The 25038-nt window shown below is 37.2% G+C and overlaps 4 protein-coding genes across 6 annotated transcripts; 1 reads left to right on the forward strand and 3 right to left on the reverse strand.

Annotated features, from left to right (window-relative positions):
* Positions 1 to 890: 890 nt before the first annotated feature.
* On the reverse strand, positions 891 to 6133 carry LOC140831101 (glutathione gamma-glutamylcysteinyltransferase 1-like). Of its 2 annotated transcripts, none has more exons than XM_073194876.1 (8): positions 5903 to 6133; positions 4961 to 5117; positions 3970 to 4208; positions 2978 to 3141; positions 2615 to 2666; positions 1955 to 2182; positions 1345 to 1857; positions 891 to 1231 (listed from the first exon to the last, which is right to left on the reverse strand). In XM_073194876.1, exons 1-8 carry the CDS (start codon positions 5975 to 5977, stop codon positions 1145 to 1147), a joined length of 1515 nt encoding a protein of 504 aa, XP_073050977.1. In that variant the 5' UTR covers positions 5978 to 6133; the 3' UTR covers positions 891 to 1144. The 2 variants fall into 2 exon arrangements, with proteins under 2 accessions (XP_073050977.1, XP_073050984.1); XM_073194883.1 differs by having other exon boundaries at positions 5908 to 6064.
* A 793-nt stretch (positions 6134 to 6926) lies between these two features.
* Positions 6927 to 8784, reverse strand: LOC140812511 (CRIB domain-containing protein RIC6-like). Its single transcript, XM_073170794.1, has 4 exons — positions 8467 to 8784; positions 8070 to 8170; positions 7818 to 7914; positions 6927 to 7727 (listed from the first exon to the last, which is right to left on the reverse strand). Exons 1-4 carry the CDS (start codon positions 8522 to 8524, stop codon positions 7276 to 7278), a joined length of 708 nt encoding a protein of 235 aa, XP_073026895.1. The 5' UTR covers positions 8525 to 8784; the 3' UTR covers positions 6927 to 7275.
* Positions 8785 to 17796: 9012 nt separating this feature from the next.
* On the reverse strand, positions 17797 to 20348 carry LOC140831113 (glycolipid transfer protein 1). Of its 2 annotated transcripts, none has more exons than XM_073194893.1 (7): positions 20213 to 20348; positions 19310 to 19445; positions 19025 to 19080; positions 18761 to 18891; positions 18464 to 18599; positions 18126 to 18257; positions 17797 to 18031 (listed from the first exon to the last, which is right to left on the reverse strand). In XM_073194893.1, the coding sequence occupies exons 2-7, from the start codon at positions 19425 to 19427 to the stop codon at positions 17996 to 17998; spliced, it is 609 nt and encodes a 202-aa protein (XP_073050994.1). In that variant the 5' UTR covers positions 19428 to 19445; positions 20213 to 20348; the 3' UTR covers positions 17797 to 17995. The 2 variants fall into 2 exon arrangements, with proteins under 2 accessions (XP_073050994.1, XP_073051002.1); XM_073194901.1 differs by having other exon boundaries at positions 19310 to 19435; positions 20213 to 20292.
* A 63-nt stretch (positions 20349 to 20411) lies between these two features.
* LOC140831126 (large ribosomal subunit protein eL14z-like) lies at positions 20412 to 24737 on the forward strand. The gene is made up of 5 exons (XM_073194914.1): positions 20412 to 20556; positions 22376 to 22477; positions 23310 to 23439; positions 23522 to 23634; positions 24295 to 24737. Exons 1-5 carry the CDS (start codon positions 20554 to 20556, stop codon positions 24349 to 24351), a joined length of 405 nt encoding a protein of 134 aa, XP_073051015.1. The 5' UTR covers positions 20412 to 20553; the 3' UTR covers positions 24352 to 24737.
* Positions 24738 to 25038: the final 301 nt, after the last annotated feature.

Raw genomic sequence — 25038 nt, forward strand, 5'->3', positions numbered from 1 at the left:
GTGTCATAATTTATTTTGTTTAAAAATCTTATAGGCTTTTATACTTGTCGTATCCTTTGCCGGGAGTGTGGGATGTCGTCTTAACATCCTCCCAGGATTTATAACAAGTTTTTGAAAAATTTATTTTTATTATTAATAATAACATTATATTATATATTAAATATATATACACAATAAATAAATAACAGTAAAATAAAAATTATTACTTTTGTTACCTTTTTCTTCTGTTCGGAGCTTGGAAAAGTATGTAGGACTTTTAGAGCTTCGTGCTGATAACGTGTTGTGAAAAAGTAAAAATTTATGGTAAAAAGTAAAAATCTCAAACTCTCAAAATTTACCATACACACTTTATAATATTTTTCTCTCTACTCAATTGTAATTTTCTTCACAAATGAGATATCTATTTATAGAGTTTCATTACACATAATCCACAAAATAAAATACATCATTACATACATCATCACACACAAATTTCTAACTTTACATCTCTTATTTTCAACATTCAAATATTCAACTATTATTTTTCAATATTCAAATCATTTATTTTCAACAGTTCCATGTTTTTATATAATCAAAATGTTTTTATCAAACCAGCCAAGTGGGCAATTTGGAAAATTACTAAACCAAAAAGTTTGTATAGTAAAATATCATATTGAATGGAAGGGTCTTTTTCAATACCAAAGTTCCCTCGGTAAGAAGCAATACCAAAAGTAGGCCGAAATATAACTTCACATAATCACTCTTAACCCGAAACAACGAACATATTCGTTCAAAATTGCGAAAGTAAGTTTTTGTGTAGCTATAAAAACAAATTAAAAAGTGAAGAAAATTAAGGAGAAAAAACGAATGAATTTGTGTTTGTTAGTGAAAAGTACGCGGAACAGACGGAATGAGAGAAAAGAGAACTAAAAATAAATCACTTGCATCAAATATGAGTCTTGAAAATATTTATCAATTATTGTCTCTCATTCTATCATAGCACATTCTTAACTGTAGGGCAGAATTATCAATTTATAAATCTGCCAGGTCAACAAAGTTCAACCTCGATGTTCATTTACAAGTGGGCTTGCCACCCCAACAGAGAAGACTCCTTTTTTAGGCAAATTGTATATAAAGTATATAAAAACAAAACTAACGAGAATAGTTAAATTGGGGGAGCACCTAGATCCTCTTCTACCTTGTTATCATTGCATCGCTTGAGCATAAGTAGTTGACCTCGCAAGTGCATAATCTGCAACAGGAAAACGGACCAAATAAAACTATTACTACTTCCCAAAAGAAGCCATCCACTGAGAAGATTTGGCCACGAGGTGTAGAAAAATGAAGAGGTGAAATTCACAATACCTCTCCTTTAAGTAGTGGAGGAAGGCTATCTGTCGAAACTAAGCCAAAAATTTCCTGTGAAACCTTCTCGTCTTTGATACCAGACCATGTTTCAGGGGGTAATGCTAGTAAAAGTGCCGTCAAGACATCATCACTTGCTGGATGCATACCAGAGTAAACACATGAGCCAGAAGGGCAGCTGCTAGCCTCTGTTTGAGATAACGGCACCAGCATATCAACTCCATGCTCTCCATTGCCATTGACCACTGTACCAGACACTACTGTAACAGGCTTGACGCCATTTGTAGCCCTGTAACATCTTACACACGTTTCCCGACAGCAAAACCTACTTGACGAACCAGATATCCCAGCAAAAATTCCAGCCCCTTGGCAGCAAACAGCAGCAGCAATATGTGACAAACTATCCCGCTGATCTGAAGTTTGGTTAAACTGGCAGACAAGTTTTTCGGTAGATAAAAGACCAGTCACCATCTTATAAAGGCCAGTTTCTTGCACTTGTTTCAACACCTCTCCCTGAAAATTTATATGGATTGTAGAAAATTAAAACACCATACAGACAACTAAATAAGGAGCACAATTCTCTGTGTGCAAAGGGTTCCTTTCGTTTCACCTTGATAGCAAGCCTTCCTTTTTCCTCTTGACTTAAAACTTGATCGCCATCCTCTCTTCTGCGAACCTCAGCAACCCACTTAATAAACTCGGAAAAATTTGAAGGAAGAGACATGACAACTGTGGAGAGAACATTCTTGACATCCTTCTCACTATTTGCACTTAACAGCATTGGAACATCATCCATCAAATATTTTGCAGTGCTGGTCCAACTCTCATCCTTGCAGCTCTGCAAGGCAGTTATCTAACTGTAAACACAATCGGAAAGCTAAAGGAACTAAGGTAGGGTGTAACCAAACAATTTAGACCATTGAAGTCTTAGAAGTGAAAACATTCATTGTTCACCCACAGCAATGGTAGATTGGAGCAACAACTAAGTGAAACTTGACGTGTCAGTGGATTAAATTGACAAAACTGCTGTAAAAATTATTCATCAGGCATCATCAAATCAATTCACGTTAATCAGTTTGAAACTCATGAAGCAAACACGCCAAGCAACCAATGGCGCAACCACAAATGAATTAGTTAACCGGAGATTTGCAGAGTTCTTTTTATCTGAATCATTTCACCCTGTGACTACCTCTTCTGAAAGACACAAGAAAATAGATAATCATAATGCTGCTTATGAAGGTTGTTAGTACTAGCATTATTTGGATCATACCAGGGTATACAGCAAAGCTGGTTCTCTCTGATGCCTGGACACGAGCATGAACCTGACAGCATATTTCAAGTCAATGGGGACGTGCAGAGAGCTACAGGCTTGTAATCAAATACATAAGTGAATGCATGCTAAACTGCAAACTATTGCCAATTGTCTGAAAGGCTTCCATCAGAAACATTAATTGCTTTCAAATATGGCTTCATGGGAAGTTAAGGTTGCCAGCATTAGGTTCTATGCACCCATCCATCACTAAGGTGGCAAATGATATCAATAAATGACTAAAAACACGAGATGGAATTTTTCTAGAGGTAACTTTATATACTCTCCATAACAAAATGCACAATGAAATGCAAGTAGACATACCCACGTTGTTGTCCAGTTGTTTCATCAATAGTATTAATGGCATCCCAGAGAAGCTTAAGTGGGACCCAGTGAGGAGGATATTTAAACCGTGCAACATCTAGAATCAATGCCATATCACGTTCAGCGTGATATCCCCCGATTGGTGAAAAATGACCCGTCCCAGTCTACAAAAAATCTCATTCACATTACAATGATATGAAGCTTGAAACCAGCAAGAAAAAAATTTATAACAAAACCTAACCGAACCAAGAGGAATTTACCAAACACATAACCAACATATCAATCAAAATACCAGATGAAAGATAGCTGCAGCCTTGTAATTACTTCCCAAAAGGCTTATGAGTTAAAAAAACAGGTATAGAAAATTAAAGACATCAATATGGCTGTCAATAGCGCGAGGAACATGTCTTAAACCTAGACACAATAAAAAAGAATCAGATTAACATCACATATACAGGCCCTGAAGTGATCAGTTGAAGAGTAAAAGATACAAAATTGATAATTTTATGGAATATCGGAATGACAGTGTTCAGAACTTGAAAACACGCAGACTTAAAGCAAAGCTTTGCAAGATACTATAGCATATGCATATGATAACTCGTTGATCATATAATAACTGCTTAGTTTGGGTAGATTCAATCGCATACCACAAAGTAGAAGAATTTTAAATACAACAGTTACCCAAAACATCTAATGAAGCCCGTCTACAACACAGGGACACTAATTTTCCACTGCATACAGGCTTGAAAACATTATTACATATGCCCAAAAATAAACTTCCACTAGATGTAGCAGTATGGAAGTGGCAGCAAAAAACATGGTATTTGTCACAAAATGGATGAGACACTCAAATTCAGATTGCAGGAGCCAACTCAAGAGGAAAAGGCCAATCTGAGAAAACAAAAATTTTAATATGGAAGCCTTAAGCAAAAACTACAGCTTTATTTGAATTATTATGATTAACTAAAAAGATCGGAAGAGAAAATATCCACCTGGTTAAATGTTCCTCTGTTATAAGATGAAATCAGATGACAATCATCTGAACTTGAACAGTCCATCACATACTTCCGAAATTCATCAAAAGTGCTCTGATTTGCGCGAAAAGCTTTGACATCAGCTCCAGCACAATGGGCCAAGCAAACAACCTTCCCAAATGAAATACCTTTATCCTTGACCTTTTCTAGAGGCTCGCAGCAATCCAACATCGATTCATCGAACCATCTCCAAGGCCCTGTGATTAAATCTCAACAGGCTTGTGATACAAACTTTATTTCAGGGAGAAAGAAGTTAATTTCCACATATTTAGAATTGTTTACGAAAGAGAACGATGAAATAAAGTTAAAGCTAATAATTTTATAATGTTGCCAGCAATTAAAGAACTCTTCTGTACGCAAAATGCCAATCTCTCTAATGTGTCCCCCAAATTCTCCCAGGAGAAGTGAAATTTTCAACCGCAACAAGGATGTTCGGTGTTTGCATCTTTCTAATAACAAATTAATAATTTAAGGGAAAAAATGCAGGTAAATGGATGCAAGAAACAGAAAAAAGCAGAGCTTCCAAAAATTCAAAAGTTTCCAACACCACGACGATGATTTAAATAGAAGGGTAAACTGTTGCACTTTGATCCAAATAGCAATCATTTTCCAATCTATGGAATTTTTCCTAAAACCCATGACAAACACCTCGCATTATATACATCCGCTATTCCGCTTGTGTTTCAACTATCAAAAAATAGTCGAGACGATAAACCACCATCTTAAAAGCCTACATCAGTATGTATTTAAGAAAATATGTAAGATCACAACTCCCAAGCTTGACAGCATTATTAAATTTAAAAGTGGGCAAATCGGTGAAAAAGAAAACCAAAGAATATAACCATGAAAACGAAAGAACTTTGCAGGATGCTAATTTAAGTAAGTTTAACATAGTGAAACATGTCTACTGAATTAGCATGAAACCTGTCCATCATCTTATATGAGTTACCTTTCCATCTTCTACCTGGATCAATAGCAAGGGCATTCAATACCATTGAAAGGCTGGCCAAACCACAATAGGCAGGTTCAGATTGCGTCTGAAAATAAGAAATCAGCTTGAAAAATCCTTCCATAGTACCATTGTGAATGGCCTCTGAGAAGAGTTTCTGCATTGCAGGCCATGAAAAAGATCCATCACTTGAAATGAGGAATACAGAAGACCATTTACACACGTCATCATAAATTCATGCTTATATCTTAGAAACGTCAGCATGGAGAATATTCCCAGAACTTCCACCTCAGTTAATAGATCGTATGATAAAAAATTCCAGATTTTATCCAGAAAATTTTGAGGGAAACCTTTAAATCCATATAACTCTGAAAAACATTAATTTACCAGCTAAAAGATCAAATCATAACATATTAAATTGATTCCATAACTGCCCAATATATGATAATGTCATTCTAAATAAATTGACTGTCCCTAGCTTTGATCACAAACCGTGGACACAGTCATAATATGATTATTATGAGCAGCCTTAGATTTCTAAAAAATTCAAGTTTTAAACATCAATTTCTCCACTTGTAATAATCCGTTCATGTCAGCTACTTGTAACCTACCGATTGATTCACCAAAACAAACTTATTCCCAGAAATCTATTAGCTTCTCAAATAGAACCTCGATCCTTTCACTGAAAACACCATATTCTTTACCTAATCTATTGTCGCTCCCAGTAGAGAAAAATTCCAGCTCTTGGCTACTATATGATATAGTTACATCTTAATCCTCCTCACTGAGTAAGCATAATTTCAAATGACATAGCAGTTAATGTCTAATCAATAAAGACCTGATTTCAACAATAACAACAAAAATTGAAAAGTAAATTAAACAGAGCGTAAACCCAACGCTCAGCGCAATCGTATTAACAAACAAAAACCACCACAGAAATACCTTGCCTTCAAAAGAAGCAAAATCAATGGCAGGAGGAGAAGGGAGTACACGCCTATACAAGCCTGCCATCGCCATTTGTCTTCAAGCTCGGACTAGGGTTCTGCAAGTAACTTTTTCAACTTTTTTTCTCAGTGGCAGAATACCCAATACTGTGTGTATTAATATCTTTGTTAACCCGCGTAAACAACCCGTTTTCAAAAAAGGCAAATATTCCTTCGATGGTTGCCTTTTACGACCGGTGATTCTTTTATTAATCATTTGATTTTTAACCTGACAAAAATAAAATAAATGTCACCTACAAAAATGATTCAACTTGAAAAAAATTAATACAAAAACTGAATAAAAAAAATAAAAGTATAAAACTAAAATCATTTGATAAAATATTATTACGTCAGATTGACAATTCGGGTTACACAAATTTTGTTACTTCCAAAAAATTATGTCATCATCCATTCGACACATGACACGTGTCTTGAATGATGCATAATTGTCATTCATCTATACATCATGATTGAACGAGTTATCGTGATTTATCTATTCACTGACTCATGTGTTGAGTGGATAATAACACTACTCATATAGATAGCATGAACAAGACCTATTAGAGATCAATCCTGACTTCACTCACAGTTCTTACTTCGTTTGTTTATGTGTCTTGAGTCTCTTGCAGTGATATATGATTTAAGATTGTAGGAATCCTTTTTGGGCTATAAATAATATTCATCATTAATGATTCTAGCATGTTTATTTATCATTGAAAAGTGATGTTTTGTTATTGATATATTGTGAAGGTAGATAGATTATTTTATGACATCACCAAAGGCATTATAAAAACCTCATACACCATGGTTCATGGTGTCACTGCTTCACTGTATCCAAAACATGAATATCAATTTGTCGTGGAAAATAAATATAGATTTCATTTTTGGTCTAGTTATCCACTTTCCGAATATGGGTATTTCATCCTACATCCGGAATAACAGTATTTACTCCTACATTAGTGAAATCAGCTATTTCTGGATCGAAGTGAACTTGTATATCCATCTGTTATGCAGTGATGACCAATTTATTTCAATATCTGTTACAGAAATTAAGGCACTCCTTTGCCAAAAATGCCATATTCATGGCAATAACAATAGAAACGACAATACTACATATTTCTACTATGTATTCTGAATTCTATTCCATCGCACACCTATGGAAGCTAATCCTCTGAATGATAGCAGAATTTGCAGAAACAGATGATTCGTAGTTGGTTTATAGAGACACCATCAATCTGAAAAAAAAATTCTTGAAATGTGAGCAGGTGCTAGCTACCTAGGCCAAAAACTTCAGTTCATGACGAGCAAAATCAAGGGATATCTCCCAGAACATCAATGCCCATTAGACTTTAATCTACTCTCATCCTCTTCTTCATGTATACTTGGAATAGGACTCTGCCCAAAGCTGGCATTTCGTAATGTGGACCCAGTATCAGGTTCATTTGAGTTGGAGCCTTTGGATCTTGATTTCGTGGACCCACCACCGTTGACAGACTCCTTGGACTTCTTTCTACGCGATTTCTTGGGGATGTCCGGGAGGTCTCGTGAGGGCGAACTGGTTCCTTGGCTTGATTCTTGTAGCTGGCGAGTCGACTTAACGCTGCCGCCTTCTGATGAATCCTTGGACTGATGCCTTCTTGAATGTCTTGATTTTGTTGAAGAGTCTTTCTTTCTCGGGGAGTCGTTTGCGTTGTTCTCTGCTGAGGCATGGCGCCTGGAAGATTTTGGTAACTCTGGGAGATCCTTGCGTGGAGAATCCGATGATTTGTTGCCTCTCCCTGAATCTACAACACCATATTTTATGTAAATGAAACATCAGTTATTATCTGGTTTATAATTTCGTTTGAGCAAATTAATATGAAAAGAATTTGAACCTGCAGAAACCCATTTGATTTCAGGGTTCTCTCCAAGTTCTCCTGGAGGGCCCAACGGTGCGGACTGGAATCCCGTTTGTGATGGAAACTCTTTCATCTGCAAGAATTTTTCAGTAAATTACCCAATTTAATATATGGAATGATCAGTCCTCCTACATTATTGCATGCAATTCACGTATGTTGTTGCTGTGGAAAAAAAAAAAAAAGACTGGCTGCAACATTTTCTCAAGTCGTCAAAGTGCTGTTCAATACCCAGCTAGGTGAATCAATGGATGGTCCATCCCATCCTATGTGAGCTACATGCTTTACATCTGTGGGTAAGCCAATCTGCATTTCTGGCTCTTTTTCATCCTCTGCATCAAAAAAGTTCTCCTTTTAGGACAACACTTCAAATTAACATCTATTTCATGATAGTATATATCTTGTCATCCCTCCAAAAAAATCCCAAAATTTGGAAATTCCACCCCATCTAAAGATGGCGAAGTCTAATGCATATGTACAATTCCATCACTTAACAAGGAAAAAAAGGTTCATTCCGTGTGGTCGCCATACATCTTTTGCATCGTAAATTAGATGCAAAGAAACAAACACTTCACTATTCACTAATACATTATACAATGAAAAAGTTGTTTTTCCATGAAAAGCTCACCGAATATCTGAGAAATGTATCTTAGACCTTTCAAAAGGCCCTTCACCTTAGTCGACATCTTTATTTCTTCTTCTCTGCAATTCAAGGATTAAGAGGAGAAAACCAACCCTTTAAAAGGAAATTCAGTGCTTTATATCCCATATACTTGAAATTGATCCATGCAATAAAAGAACATGGATTCTTGAAGTCCAAGATGGATGCTTATCGGAGATATATTATTATGTATCTGATTTCCTTCGGGTGGTTGACTCTGTTTTGCGAAAATGTAAAGATGTTCAAAACAGAAGGCTCAACAATCCAAAAGCAAATGCTGTCAAAGCGAAACCTTCCATCTATTCAATGGCAATTAAATCTTTGGTCCACAATGCCCGTTAAGACAGAGCATGTCCACCATCGAAACTTTAGCTTGGAATTAATGTATTCCAAGAAAACTGTAAATTCATGCTAAATTTAGAATAGCCCGTAACGAAGCCTTGGAGTTCCTGGGATGGCGGGTAATCTGCCACCATTTATTTTTTCAATGTTGAAACGGTAATGGTATAGCTTCATTGGGTTGTATGATTTTAGGGTGCATAAATGTCTTTCGTTGCAAAGTATAAAGTTACTTTATATTCATTTCTTCCGCGAGCAGGACCTTCTAAGAAGCCTTCCACCGCTAAGTGTGAATTTTTGAAACCCAAATGGTGTACAACGAAAATTCCGTAATGAAACGTCCACTGCTTTTAAATTTTAAAATCTTATTTTTTCTTATTTAAACTCGAAACTTGCAATTCAAGATGCTCAACAATTCTAAAATCCGAAATTTAATTTAACATTTAAAATTGTGCATAAAAATCTCTAAATCGTCAATTAACAAAAACTCACGTCAACCATTAACAAAACCAAACTAACTTTCAAAATAAAATATAAAAATCTCTAAATATTTTTAACAAAATCTTTACTTCAAAATTTTACTATCAAGCCAATGCGAAAAATAAATGTCCTTCGGGAGTATACTGGCGGACTCGATTCAATCAAGCGTCGGCGCCTCCCTCAATATCATCTTCACATGCAACCATCCAAACCTAGTGAGTCTTATGAATCATCACGTTCTAACCATGAGTAACAAATAATACATATACAGGCACATGCATAACATCATACTTTTATTGAAAATAAGCTTGTAATCATAAATTATTTAATCGTAAAACTTTTCATCATCATATATTTTTTCTGGTGAAGTTTGTTCCTTGAAAGTGACTAGCTGTATCATGTGGTCGACTGATCAGTCTTAGCTCACTATTGCGCATGGAGACGGGAACTAAGCACCGACGTAAAATAGAAATACGATCGTTGGGCTCCCTCTGAGCTTTCTCTCATAAACGGACTCCCTTTAGGGCCTTCTCCCTCACGATATTCCTATATTATGTCCTTTTTTTCACGTTCAATTAACATCCTATAAAATATTTTTCTTTTCTTTTTAATCATAAAATATCATATCCTTTCCATATTTGTAAAATAGAATTTTTAATAGTAAAAATTATACAGCCTTATCATAAAATTGCGAGATCCCATAATTTCATCATAAATGTTTTTAAAATATCATTTAGCATGTGCTATGATTTTTTAGGACACTGTCAACCCTTTTTGTACTACCCAGATGTAAAATTACAGTTTTGACCCTAGACCCAAAAATCCTTGATTGTGACCTTCCTCACTTTTGTTGTCTCGAGACTATTCCAAATAATTATTTAAGCTTATATTTGACTTCTAATATTCTTATTTAACGTAAACTCGGGTTATTTATTTAATTACTAAACTGTGAAGTGTTTAATTTCCGAATTAATTCGAACTTAATATTTTAATTCCAAACTTTAAACATGAACTTTTCATTCCTAAAATACCATCGTGAGCCACGAGCCACCCCCTGTACCCACGGTTCGAGCCCATTCCATTAAAAACCCAAAATTCGAACCTTCGCCTATCTGTATTGAACCACAGCTCAAATCCATCGAGCCACCACCGAGCCATGATGGACCAGACCCTCACATGTGCCTCCTATACCCTTACTGACCTAGCCTAACCTAGCACACCAGCCCCTATCCACCAGCCCAACCGTGCGCTCCCTTCCTTTGTTCCCTCGGCCGCGACCCTCTCCTACCAACCCACCACGAGCCACGACTGCACCAACTCAAGCCCATGATGGACCAGACCCTCACTCGTGCCTCTTGGACCCTTACTGACTTAGCCTAACCCAGCGCACCATCCCCTAGCCACCAGCCCAAGCCATGCGCTCCCTTCCTTAGTTCCCTCGGCCGTGACCCTCTCCTTGAAAGCGGACCGGTTACGGAGGCCGGAAACGCAACGGAAGCGAAAAATATAATTTTTGGCATAAAAATTTCGGCCCCCATAATATATTTGTGTAATATTTGCAAAATCACAAAAACATGCATAGGGTGTTCAAGTGATTTACCTATCAACCCCTTAGAGTTGATGAATGACACCAACTAAAGTATAAATACTTTAGCTCTTCTTGGTTGAAAAATCTACAAGCTTCCACCTCCAATCCTCCAAGAATTAGGCCCACCACAAGCTATGTAAACCCCTTCAAGTTTTGCACTAGAAAAACTTGAAGATTTTTCAAAGAGAAGATTTTATTCTCCAAGAAATGAAGAACAAAAGAGAAGAAAAATATGGAGAGAAAAATCCTTCCAATTTTCGGCCAAGTGATGTGTTAGGGAGAGTGGGAGAATAGCCTAGGTATTGTGAAAAGTTGTCTCTCAAAAGTTGCATGCATTTTGAATATTTTAATAAAAAGTAATCAAGGCTCTTCACCTCCCAAGCATGCAATCCCTACATGTCTCACTTATATATTATATGGTTTTTAACACATTTAAAAACCATAGACTAAATTTTATTATCTCAAACACATTTGAGATTAATTAAATATTACTTGATTTTACTCAAGTGCCACTAGTTAAATAATTATTTAAATTGAGCTCTACAAGACTCAATATTATTTAATTAATTCAACACTTGAATTAATTTAATTATTTAGACTCTACTAGGTCTACTAGTGTTTAATTAATTCAACACTTGAATTAATTTAATTTAGTCCACAATAATGTTTATGAAAATCACAATTTTCAACTACATTATTTACTTGGCCAAATTTTAATCTTAGGAACACTTCCATTAATTAAAATTTATATTTCTCTCATAGAAGTCATACTTCTAATTTTTTCTTTACGCTTATAAACACATTTATAAGCCGTTCAACACATTGAACTATTTTACTTCTCTTCGGGATTTACTAAGCAAGTACTTGTGTGGCCCTCAATGGTTCATTGATACAACTAGCCGTGGGTTCACATCTCAATGTGATTCGGACTAAACATGTCTTTATTCGAGCATACCCCAATTGCTCCATTCTTACTTATCAACTCCTTGATAGTAAGAACGTCAGAACTCAAGTCTGATAGTACCCAACCAATCACGTTAAGCGCCTAGCAGCATCGCTTACGTGATTCCCTAGGTATCACATGATAGTGCCTGTAGTGACCCGTTCCAGAATCACCTACTAATCAAAAACTAAGCATGCAATTAACCTAATTAACAATAATCAGAGATAACAGCGGAAAAAGGCCAAAGAATCAAACGTTATACAACCCAATCGAAATCTAGAATAACCCAGAATAAAAATATTCGGTACAACCATATCGAATCAAAACAATACCGATAAACTAAACCAACCAGATACTCACGTCCTCCTCCTGCTCCTCCTGAGCTGTCCAACCTGAGGCCTGCCCCGTGGGAATGGGGTGTCCAAGAATAAACAAAACCGAGGACGTGAGCGATAAGAACGCCCAGTACAAAAGTATGAGTATACAGACCTATATGAAATGCACATGCTATGATCATGATACCGGGGTAGTCAAGAAACAGGAATCACAAAAGGATCTCAACAATGCTCAGTCTAGAGGCGCCAAGTGGATAGTGCCGCGCGGTACACCTCTGGGTCACTGCATCCACTACAAGACAGACGTGGACCTAAAATGTCCCGGACCACCGAAGCCCTCCCGACCCGTCGGCCACTGTGTACTCTCGGTGTCCATGCGTCCACAAGACAGGGCTGAGCGGTCCCAAGATATAGCTTATCTCGAAAGAGATACAGCTCAACAGTAAAGGCTATCTCAAAGGAGAATACGGCTCAACATGATATGCAATATGCATCATAACTCGTGACATAATAGCATGCATCATATGACATATAACAATGCAGCAAATACTCATGCAACACATATATGAATGTATACTCAACCAGGATATCTCGGATAGTACTTTCGTACCTCTATCACAGCAATCCTAATCCACTGGAACCATCAGACAACAGGTCTAATCCAAGCCTATTCATCAAGTGAAAACCATCACTAAACTTATCTACCAGACTTGACTAGATAATCCTGAGATAAATACTGATAAAATTCCAAACCTTCGTCCGTCGCTAGCCCGCTGATGCCGCTAGCTCCCAACTAGAGCACAGCTCTGCTACAAGACCAGCAGCTCCCCGCTAGTGCCCAAATCTCGGAACAAGACTAGAACCTGTCAGAAACGACTGAAATGCTATGGAATTCTCTGAATTGGCGAGTCAAAATGAGGAAATCCGACCACTATTTATAGGCCATGTTCGGATCCTCCGAACACCACTTCGGAACGTCCGAACGCTACGTGTCCATTGGCTCTTGACAGCTCATGATCGGATCCTCCGATCATACACTTCGGACCGTCCGAACTTGCACGTGTCCAGCTGCTCTTGACACCTCATGATCGGATCCACCGAACCCACTTCGGACCTTCCGAACTCCCACGTGTCGATCAACACTTGACACCTAATGATCGGATCTACCGAACTCACTTCGGACCTTACGAACTCTTCGGTGCTTCCGAACCATCTTCGGTCCGTCCGATCATGACTCGGTCAAAATTACACCTTAAACCTTCTTAATCACCATTACTCCGTTAATTACCCAATTTGGAATTCGGGCTACTACATTCTCCCCCCCTTAAAACGATTTCGTCCTCGAAATCTAGGCAAGAGAATGAACAAAACGAAATAACAACATCGTTACCCTCAAAATCTAAAGGACAACCCATCACTAGACGCTTCGCTAACACCGAATGACCCATCGGAGTAGAAACAGAAAGAATGACGTCTAGAGAAACATGCGGTAACTTATGACGCTTAACAGATCGTCCTGGTCACCCCAACGACCTACACTTCCCTGACTACTCTCATCACCAAAATGGTCAGCCATTGCTACAACATAGAATGAGGAAACTAGTAAATTGGTCAACGGAATTCCCAAAACAGAAATCTATATCCCAAAATCGTACGCATGCTCTGATACCATAAATGTAGTGACCCGTTCCAGAATCACCTACTAATCAAAAACTAAGCATGCAATTAACCTAATTAACAATAATCAGAGATAACAGCGGAAAAAGGCCAAAGAATCAAACGTTATACAACCCAATCGAAATCTAGAATAACCCAGAATAAAAATATTCGGTACAACCATATCGAATCAAAACAATACCGATAAACTAAACCAACCAGATACTCACGTCCTCCTCCTGCTCCTCCTGAGCTGTCCAACCTGAGGCCTGCCCCGTGGGAATGGGGTGTCCAAGAATAAACAAAACCGAGGACGTGAGCGATAAGAACGCCCAGTACAAAAGTATGAGTATACAGACCTATATGAAATGCACATGCTATGATCATGATACCGGGGTAGTCAAGAAACAGGAATCACAAAAGGATCTCAACAATGCTCAGTCTAGAGGCGCCAAGTGGATAGTGCCGCGCGGTACACCTCTGGGTCACTGCATCCACTACAAGACAGACGTGGACCTAAAATGTCCCGGACCACCGAAGCCCTCCCGACCCGTCGGCCACTGTGTACTCTCGGTGTCCATGCGTCCACAAGACAGGGCTGAGCGGTCCCAAGATATAGCTTATCTCGAAAGAGATACAGCTCAACAGTAAAGGCTATCTCAAAGGAGAATACGGCTCAACATGATATGCAATATGCATCATAACTCGTGACATAATAGCATGCATCATATGACATATAACAATGCAGCAAATACTCATGCAACACATATATGAATGTATACTCAACCAGGATATCTCGGATAGTACTTTCGTACCTCTATCACAGCAATCCTAATCCACTGGAACCATCAGACAACAGGTCTAATCCAAGCCTATTCATCAAGTGAAAACCATCACTAAACTTATCTACCAGACTTGACTAGATAATCCTGAGATAAATACTGATAAAATTCCAAACCTTCGTCCGTCGCTAGCCCGCTGATGCCGCTAGCTCCCAACTAGAGCACAGCTCTGCTACAAGACCAGCAGCTCCCCGCTAGTGCCCAAATCTCGGAACAAGACTAGAACCTGTCAGAAACGACTGAAATGCTATGGAATTCTCTGAATTGGCGAGTCAAAATGAGGAAATCCGACCACTATTTATAGGCCATGTTCGGATCCTCCGAACACCACTTCGGAACGTCCGAACGCTACGTGTCCATTGGCTCTTGACAGCTCATGATCGGATCCTCCGATCATACACTTCGGACCGTCCGAACTTGCACGTGTCCAGCTGCTCTTGACACCTCATGATCGGATCCACCGAACCCACTTCGGACCTTCCGAACTCCCACGTGTCGATCAACACTTGACACCTAATGATCGGATCTACCGAACTCACTTCGGACCTTACGAACTCTTCGGTGCTTCCGAACCATCTTCGGTCCGTCCGATCATGACTCGGTCAAAATTACACCTTAAACCTTCTTAATCACCATTACTCCGTTAATTACCCAATTTGGAATTCGGGCTACTACAATGCCTGCAAGAACCATTCAATTATGGTTAGCGTACAGTACGGTCCCTTCAACTCATATATCCCGACCGACTCGACAACTATTGGTCTATCGAGAGTTGTCAATGAATCGATACTATGTGTCATGTTGTGGTTGCATCGATGGTGTAATCTATGAAACCCCTTTCATAATTACCACCATACTCTGATCAGAGATTTCAACCCACACATACATGAAAAACACATAGGATATCCATACCCGTAGGTAAGCGGTGAATCCCCGGCTACAATGCATCGACTCCTATATGTTTCGCCGTAACACCCAACCTTGCCACCTGATGACCCCATAAGAGTCGGTAAACAAGTCAAAGTGAAACGCTAGCATATAGAGTCTCAATGTTGTCCCGGGTCATAAGGACTAATGGTGTACAACCATAAACTAGGACTTTTCCACTCGATAAGTGAGAACCACTTGGAAAGTCCTTTATAGAGGGTTGTTCAGTGCACTCTACCAGGAGCACCTATCTGCATGCTCGGACATCACAATGTCCCCTACCAATGAAACATGGTACTCACATCGCAGATACTAGTCTCTAACTCGAGCGGCCTTTATCCTTCTTAGTGGCGGCTGAATCGACTAGGAACGGTTTAGAATATACAGTATTCCAAATATGAGTTTCATGATACTCATCATATGAGCATCTCATATTCTTTCTACTATTTGTATATTCAAGGACTTTATCTATGCAACAAGCATGGGTATAAAGATAAAGATGCGCCAAATTAATAAATTGAAATATTATTAAAATAAAGATCGTTTATACAAAGAGTTTCATTGTGAACAGTCGGCCAACACTTGGCTCGACGTGCACCTACTCTAACACTCCTACCAAGCCACCACGAGCCACAACTGCACCAACCCCAGCATCGACCTTGAACCATCATCCCTAGACCCTACTAGACCAGCTTAGAGCCCCAGACAAGCCGCGAGCCTCCCCTCTCCTGGACCTAGCCGCGTGCGTGCAAGGGGAGATTCCTAGGGTTTGTGAACTCTCCCATCACTTGCGGCAGCCTGGTACAGTCCTCCATGCACCTTTCCACGACTGCACCAGACCTTGATGAGCCAGTCCCGACAAGCCCTAGCCTCTACGCGCAGCCCCTCACTCGAACCCCCCCACGGCCGAGCCTTGTAACCCAAGGAAGCCTTAGGTTCGTTCCTCATTTGCCAAGCTCGACTCCAGGCCTCGTGTTGTCCCTTAACGACTCTTTTCCTAGCCCTTAAACACATTCTATTGGCAGTGTGTCCTTGGAATTCATAACGTTATTCAAACAAGCGTAAAATCATCAAACGTTTAAAATATTTGTTCTATCGTTAAACGGTTCATGCTTCAATATGTTTCATACAAAAATAAATAAAACAAGCATAATATGATTTGAATGACACGTCAAAGAAGTTTATAAGCGTGCCTTTGCATTTTAGAAAGCTCGAATGTACGATCATTGGCGTGGGGTGCAAAGAAGGACGAGCGGGCGACGAAGACTCCTTGTTTTTCCTACTCAAATTTTCGAAAATATTTGTGTTAAGTTTTCGACTGTATGGACTCAAGAAAGACCCTAGGTTTCTATTTTATAGATTTAAAATTTGCATGTTAATGGGTTCAGTCTTTGGGCCTTTGTGTTTATGAGCAATTGGGCCTACCAATCTTAGGTAAATTAGGCTCAATAACACATATTTAATTGAAAAATAAATGTTTAAAAGAATTAGTTTTCAAAAATAAAACTTTTGGTCCTTTAAAAGTCACTCATTTGCCCAAAACGGCTTCCTGGATAAACTTGAACTCGTCTCGTAAAATAATTTGGACTCTACCTTTGAAATTTTAATCATATCGATAAGCCTTAAAAATATTTATTGAAAAAAATATTTTATCTTGGTTGTCCCCGATCTCAATTCCCCAACCTATTATCGAATATTCGGATAAAATCTTCAATTCTCATGAAATCATGCAATTTAATAATTTAATCATGCAATCAAACCTCCAATCCTATAATTTACATCAAGTAAACATTTAAAATCAATTGAGCAATTTAAATTATTTGCATGGATTTGACTCACGTGAGTTGATTTTGAACGTTACAAGTAATGACCAATGACCCAACTGTTTGATTAATTATAAATCGGGAGAACATATCTTGTGCAAACCAAGTCTCCCTCAGCATCATTGTTTTGGACAAATGAAGAATCTTTATCAACAATGCATTGCCAAGACTTAAAAACACAGTCATGCATTGTACACTATTCCGGGCTCCAGGGTAAAAACAAAACTGTTTGATGGCTCGATTCACATACTTCCATTGCGCAAAAGGAGATTTAGACTCAAGAATGTTGTCGTGAACTTGAACACGGGCTTGAAGAAAATTCCAATCTCAAGAAGGTCGAAAAAACGTAGTATAACTATAAACAAAAAAAACAAAAACTTAGTCTAACTTGATAGATGCCGAAGAAGGCCCAGGTATACAGTCAATAATCATGTGAAAGCACAGTTGAACACAAGATAATAATTGAATCAGTCAGATGTTACATGCTGGCCCGAGCACCACCAAAATATAAATAAAACTGGATTAAATTATTGAAAAGGAGTATTCGGGTCTCCCATTAATCTTTAAGATGCCTTGAGATCATCCATCCCGACGCTAGCCTGCCAAAAGCGGAGGAAATACAAATTATTTCAACCACAAGGATCACAGATCAAAAGCTTTTTACTTAGCATCTTTCATAGTCAAAGCTCTCACCAAGAACTTGTGGTTCTCTTCAAGAAGTGGAGCGAAAGTAGTGCAAAATTTTTCGATATCACCATTTATGTCACCAGAGCCACCTATGACATCCAAGAATTTTTTCCTATCAGGAGCGAGCTTCATGGCAATCTGTCGTTTTAATTCAGAACTAGTGTCAGAAGGGCTAATTCAAAACTTAGACGAAGGCAGATACTATCAGCAATACTACCTAATTCATCAACCATGGCCAAATTTTTGTTCATATCTTTGTTAAAACATCTATAAACAACCAATTGTAGGTGAAAAATAATCACAATGAAAACCATCAGGAAAGACCATGATTTAAATGCATTTACCGTAAAGCTTGAACTGGCCAGCCATCCGTGCCACTTTTTCAAGGTTTTGGTGTAGGAATCAGTACAAGCTTGAGACATGGCCCAATCTTGATGCTCCAGTAAATTCCGAAACAATTCCACCAAGAAATCCATAGCCCTAATAATTTAAAACAATTTACATCTGCTCTCAAACGACACTGGTGCTCATGAGTAAGAATTTACCTCTTTGCAGGTATTAAAATATATGCCTCAATGGATGTAAACACCAGATAGGAGGAACAGAAAGCTAATTGCAGAGCAAATAGAAAGAGATGGTACCTGGTCAACCACAACAGACCATTGGTGCAACTGGATGAGCCTTTAGCAGTCTTAGCATCAACTTCTTCCTGTACCATACTGTACAGGTGATTATATTTTGTTGTGTTGGACGTATACTTGTTCTCTAGCCTCTGCGGAAATGGGAAAACACGAATGATAAGTGACGCAGACAAAAAGATCTTTGAGAGTAAAAGCAGATCGTCGATAGGAAGATTATCATGTCTTCAATTAGCATATATTAAATATGGAGGGAAAATATCTCACAGTTATATTGCCTCCAACATCAGATTTGACAAGTGCCATGGCAGCTCCAAACTTTTCTGAGCAAATAAACAAGAATCAAGTTTAAAAAACCAAAATTTTAAAAGCTGCTGTGTGTTCTAGACTTCTAATAGACACTTTACAAGATAATCCTTCACAATGGTTGAATGAGGTAAGAATTTCCGCTCCTACTAAATGATTTATAGACATTGTATTTGCGTAAATCGTAATCTAACAATGCAAACCCGAATATGTAAAAGAATTGCCCCCAGACTCCACATAGTTTACCTATGACAGGTATAATTAGCTTGCAAACATCCAAGAATTGCTTTGTGAGCATTACTCCTTCCTCTGTCTTCACATGATTCATTCCTTCCAATGCAGGTGCGAACACTGTGCCTTCCATCTCTCTTGCTTAAATGCACTAGTGAAATATCACATATTTTAGAAAGATGAAAACATAAAATATGCAGAAGAGGGTAAATAAAACAGATTCAGGATGTCTGTGAAAATATAGAAAACATAAATATGCCATTTCTACCTATTACCGTAAAAAGCAAACCACGAAGCCCAGCTTTCAAGGCAATACTTGAGATACAAATACACCATAAATCAACACTCTGCATTAGGAGTAATTCCTTAACATTATTCTGCCCTTAGTATGCAACTCCTAATGACACTGTATCCTAACACATTCAGATCACACCAGCCTCAAGGACCATCTAAAACTATTGTTGCAGTAATCCAAAATCAGCCATTAGTTTGTTGAATCCTATATAGAAAAACTCACAAAACCTATATATTTAATGTGGTGATAATACAAAATTTGTTGCAGATAAATCAAATTAAGACAAAACAATTCTTCATCTTTCTTCAGATCACCTCCAGGAGCTTCAGCCAGACATAATTCAACAAGAAACAGAAACCGTGGAAAATGGGGGACATTCAACAAGGGGAACCAACAGTTTTGTCTGATTTTTCCTGGATAGTAAACTCAAATAGAAACTTCAAAATCGTTCAGTCATCACAAAGAAATCTGAAACGCAGCTGAGCATCGAGAAAACATTTTAACACCATTTAAGCCCAAACCCAAAAAAAAAACAAGAATGAATCCGAGCGGCAATCACATCAGCAAACTGCACAAATGAATTGATCTTCACAAAGTTTTACGAAATAGAGATCTGAACTTACCTGAAGGTTTTAGCGTTCAATTGGCGGAAAGCAGAAGGCACTAGACAGACAGTTCTCGGAAAGTGAATTGCTTTTGTTTTATGTATTGATTTATTATTTATTATTATTGACGCCAAGCAAGAAAGAGAAATGAATTGAAAGGCCAGAGCTTTATTTTTGGGTCGGCCTCTAGAAAACAGAAACATAAATCACTACTAATAAGCCCACCTATGAAAGGCCAGAGCTTTGTTTGGGCTGACCTCGAGAAAAACCAACCCGTATAAAATCTTCAGCGGCGACCTTCTCTGGGAGGTGGGCTGCATCCTCTACTCCTCCGTCAGTCCGTTCACGCGCCGCCGAAGATGGTGAGCAAGCACGGGATAACTGCTCTTTCTTATTTTTCTGTGCAGTTTTGTACGAATTCATGTTTATTGTTAATTTGTTATAGTATCGGAAATTGATGATTTTGAGGGGAAAATGAGGAAAAAGGGAGGCACGGAAGAGTTTATTAAGAAAAAAGGAGTTTATTAAGAAAAAGGGAGTGAATGTAATTTCCCTTTTTATCATTTGTTTAAAATTTGTTTAAAAAAATAATTTTTTCATTAGTATATTTTAATTTTATATATAATAAAATTTATAATTTAATTAAATAAAAAAACTGACTCTATTCAATTTTTCTATCTTCTTCGACTCAATTCTAAATTTCATTTCATTTTTTATCTCCACAAAAAATATTTTTCTTCTCAACCTTCCATCCTCTCATTTTTTGGCTAACAATTAACCACGAACAACAAATCAAAAAAAAATCCATATATTGAAAAAAAAATTATTTTGAGATATAAAATTTATTGGATCCACCCTGAGTCGTGAAACCAAAAATTGTATCACGACTCACGACTTCATGACCCTGGGTCGCGAAACACAAACCTTCACGACTCATGGGTCGTGAAACACAAGTGCTTCACTGTGAAGCACTTGAGCTTCACAGAGAAGTGCTTCACGACCCAACACTTTGTTGGGACGTGAAGCTGTGAAGCACTTGTGCTTCACTACCTCGACCCACGCGACCCAATTTTGGTAGGTCGCGTGGGTCGAGATGGGCATATATATATATATTAATATATTGTAACATATGAATCGAGAAGCATATTATTATAAAATTTGTTAAAAATTTTAGTATAATTATAAAATTTGTTATACAATAAACATTAATTTCACATCCTTTGATATTCATTCATTAACTGAATATGTAATGAATTTTTTTAGTTCTATTATTATAAAATTTGTTAAGAATTTTAGTAGAATTATAAAATTTGTTAATGTTTATATACAATAAACATTAATTTCATTTGCTTCGATATACATTCATTAAAGTGAATATGTAATGAAATTTGTTAGGAATTTTTTTAGTTCTATTATTATAAAATTTGTTATGAATTTTAGTGGAATTATAAAATTTGTTAAGATTTTTAGTGAGTATAAATTCAACCCACATTGTTAGAATAAGAGATACATTTTTCTACTTGTTATGAATTTTTTAACTAACATACTTAAATTAACATATAACTAATGTTTACACAAATAAACTTTTTATATATATTTACATTCTAATCATATATAAAGTGGATTATAGATTATAAAATGATCAAAACTCAAAAATATCAAAATTTCTACCCACTCGACCCAACTCGACCCAAACCCTAAACCCTAAACAAAACCCTAAACCAAACCTCACTCAACCAATTCTTTTTATTTTTTTATTTAAAAAACATAAAAAAATAAAAAAAATTAAAAGAGAGGGTCGAGCACTCTTCATTTTTTTTATTTTAAAAAAAAATTATTTTAAAAAAAATTAGAAATACTCTTCATTTTTTTTATTTTTTTTAAAAAAATTTATTTAAAAAAAATAGAAGTAGAAGAGTGGGTCGTGCTCTTCGCGACCCACTCTTCCATTTTTCATTTTTTTTTAATAAATTTATTTTTAAAATATAATAAAAAATTAAAAGTAGAAGAGTGGTCCACTCTTCATTTTTTTAACGAGCTAATTAATGATCTTATTTAACCAACATATTCAACTCTCTTTTCTCGATTTTAAAAAGTCAAAATCCCTTTTATTTAATTAACTTTTAAATGATCGTATATTTTTTATTGCCTGATTTTGAGTCATTGGGTTCTGTTGTTTAGCCGTTCAAGAGGTACGTGGAGATCGGAAGGGTTGCACTTGTCAATTACGGGAAGGACTATGGGCAGCTTGTTGTCATCGTTGACGTCATCGACCAGAATCGGGTGTGACTATTCCGCTCGTATTTTATACTGCCATTCGCAGCTTGTCTTTCAATTAAAACTCGATGTGTGGCTGTATTATCGTGATGCTTTTTAGGTTGCTTCTGTTTTTTACGCCTTCGATTCTTGTTGCTTTGTGCTTTTTTTTCCACAGCATTTGTTAGTTATATGCTCTTGCGTTTAGGGGAATTAACCCTTTGTGATGTGCTGTTTGATGGTTTTGCTTGGCTTTAGATCATGTGATTTATACTTACTGTGAGATATGAATTTGTTGGTCATAGAAAATGTCGTTTGGTGTTCTGTGGATTGCAAAGCATGTTTACGGATAGTGATTGCTGACAATTCTCATGGAGAGAGATGACCAAATGGTTTTTTATTTGCTACAAGCACTTGATATGGTCAATGTCTAAGCAAATTTGTTAGCCATTGAGTCTATTAGCATATCTTCTCTTGGTAGGAGAATCTATTTCCTATCCATTGATCAATTATTCAAACGACAATCCTTTTTGCTGATTTTATCTTAACAGCCCGTGGGATGTTAGTCCTGGTGGTGTATAAAGAATGAGTGTTTGGTAGGATGGCAGATGTCTCTTTGAGTGTGATTTGGTTTGACAGTCAAGTCCACATTTTAAATCTATAGCACAATGAGTTTCTCTTGATGCTCAAATCATCGACAACCATTTTGAAATATTGTTTTATGTTGCAGCTGATTCGAATTTTTCTCAATGTGCATGTTTTAGTTTCTAATCTCCTAATCTCTCTCTCTGGCTGTGCTCTTTGCCAAGGTTGAATGAAAATACGTACTTAGTTGTTTAGCCATTTGCCAAAATGACAGGCACTTGTGGATGCCCCTGGCATTGTCCGGAGCCAAATGAACTTCAAGAGGCTTTCCCTCACAGACATAAAAATTGATATTAAAAGGGTTCCCAAGAAGAAGACCCTTATAGCTGCCATGGAAGCCGCTGGTGGGTTTATAGATTTTGAAAACATCGTTGCTCATTGACTGCATATATAGGCAAATTGATGCCCTTCTGACTCATCTTGCAGATGTCAAGAACAAGTGGGAGAGCAGCTCATGGGGTCGGAAGCTGATTGTCCAAAAGAGAAGGGCTGCTCTTAATGATTTTGATAGGTTCAAGTTAATGCTGGCCAAAATCAAGGTGCGTTGTACGATTCTATTTTTACTTTATATCAGGTTGGGCTGTAATTATCTTATTGGTTTTGTAGCTGTTTTTCAAATCTACAATTTTGTGCTTCTCAATTCTACAATCTCTCTACTTTAGGATGTTCCGTGGAGACCTCGAATCCTTCATAGTATTGAATTGAGTCATACCTCTAGCATTGCTATCTTCTGCATGAGTGCATTATGTACATTGATTTTCGGTAAAAGTCCAGTATGTATTGGTGTGTGTTATTTTGATTCTTGAATGTTTCATTGAATCAATTATAGTCTTGTAACTATATTTTTTTGAAAAATTTTAGTCATTCACCCAAAAATAATATACTAAATGACCAATTTTATTATTAAATTTTTGCAAGTATGTGGTTTAAAAAAATTCTCGAGATATATATGTGTGATTGACAACATAGTTATAAATTTTAATAATGATATTAGTTATTTATTTACGTGACAGTGATGAAAAAGATTAAAATTGATCAAAAGAACATAATTTAAAGAACTGTAATTGATTCAACGAAATACACGAGATTAAAAATGTCACACACCAATACATACTGTACTAAAATATATATTTTCACTTAATTATCATCATATAGCAGCACTTGGCTTTCAAAGTTTGATAGCCTGTTTGAAGCTGCAGAGGGCTGGTGTCGTCAGACAGGAACTTGCCAAGCTCAAGAAAGAAAGTGCAGCCTGAAGCACATTTTATCATGCAGGTTTCTGCGTTGAACTAATTACCATACAGAAAAGCGTGCAGTTACTTATTTCCTTCGAGCTATTTGGAATCAAATTTTGTATGGGATATTATAAAATTCACTGTTTTTTGGCATCATAACTGTTTTCGGCATAGATTTTCAGTTACCACTAATTTTGCTAATACATTTGTGGCACAACTGCGAGTTGAGATACATCACATTCGGCATATATGGATCTGTTTTCTTTTAAACAGAAAAAAAAAAAGAAAAAAAAAAGTACTCTCGTCTTTAGACCGGAATTGAAATTTCTTCTGAGCTCCAGCTTATTTATGAGTTGATACTGACTCAAAATTTTGTGAATCATTTCATCTAAGGAAACAAAAATGTGCGTCTGACACATATCTCAGTGGATAAACACGTTGATTAGTTTGGTTTTAAGGCTGCGTTTGGTTGGAAGGATAGGATAAACTAATGATTAGTACGTAAATGATAAAGAAAATGATTGTGGTAGGATTGTAATATATGGTGTAAAATAATATTATGTTTGGTAAGATTTTTAAGTGTAGGATAATTTTGAATTTATTGATGAAAAGATGAAATTGCCCTTTCTCTTCGCGACGGCGACAGTGGTGGCGGCGGCCGGCGGCCGGGCGGAAATGGTATGCCGGAAAAGGTCGGCGGGTGAGATG

The sequence above is a fragment of the Primulina eburnea genome, chromosome 1 (genome assembly GCF_022965805.1).
Source record: "Primulina eburnea isolate SZY01 chromosome 1, ASM2296580v1, whole genome shotgun sequence".
In the NCBI taxonomy this organism is placed as follows: Eukaryota; Viridiplantae; Streptophyta; class Magnoliopsida; order Lamiales; family Gesneriaceae; genus Primulina; species Primulina eburnea.

Excerpts from the sequence above, each read along its gene's own strand:
- LOC140831101 (XM_073194876.1), bottom strand. The coding sequence starts at position 5,977 with ATGGCGATGGCAGGCTTGTATAGGCGTGTACTCCCTTCTCCTCCTGCC. Across the intron at positions 1,858-1,954 it reads AAGGAAGGCTTGCTATCAAG|GGAGAGGTGTTGAAACAAGT; the intron begins GTGAAACGAAAG and ends ATAAATTTTCAG. Across the intron at positions 1,232-1,344 it reads CTCCACTACTTAAAGGAGAG|ATTATGCACTTGCGAGGTCA; the intron begins GTATTGTGAATT and ends TTCCTGTTGCAG.
- LOC140812511 (XM_073170794.1), bottom strand. The coding sequence starts at position 8,524 with ATGTCGACTAAGGTGAAGGGCCTTTTGAAAGGTCTAAGATACATTTCT. Across the intron at positions 7,915-8,069 it reads CCATTGATTCACCTAGCTGG|ATGAAAGAGTTTCCATCACA; the intron begins GTATTGAACAGC and ends AAATTCTTGCAG. Across the intron at positions 7,728-7,817 it reads AATCAAATGGGTTTCTGCAG|ATTCAGGGAGAGGCAACAAA; the intron begins GTTCAAATTCTT and ends ATGGTGTTGTAG.
- LOC140831113 (XM_073194893.1), bottom strand. The coding sequence starts at position 19,427 with ATGGAAGGCACAGTGTTCGCACCTGCATTGGAAGGAATGAATCATGTG. Across the intron at positions 19,081-19,309 it reads GCTAATTATACCTGTCATAG|AAAAGTTTGGAGCTGCCATG; the intron begins GTAAACTATGTG and ends TTATTTGCTCAG. Across the intron at positions 18,032-18,125 it reads AAGAGAACCACAAGTTCTTG|GCTAGCGTCGGGATGGATGA; the intron begins GTGAGAGCTTTG and ends CGCTTTTGGCAG.
- LOC140831126 (XM_073194914.1), top strand. Across the intron at positions 22,478-23,309 it reads ACGTCATCGACCAGAATCGG|GCACTTGTGGATGCCCCTGG; the intron begins GTGTGACTATTC and ends CCAAAATGACAG. Across the intron at positions 23,440-23,521 it reads AGCTGCCATGGAAGCCGCTG|ATGTCAAGAACAAGTGGGAG; the intron begins GTGGGTTTATAG and ends CTCATCTTGCAG.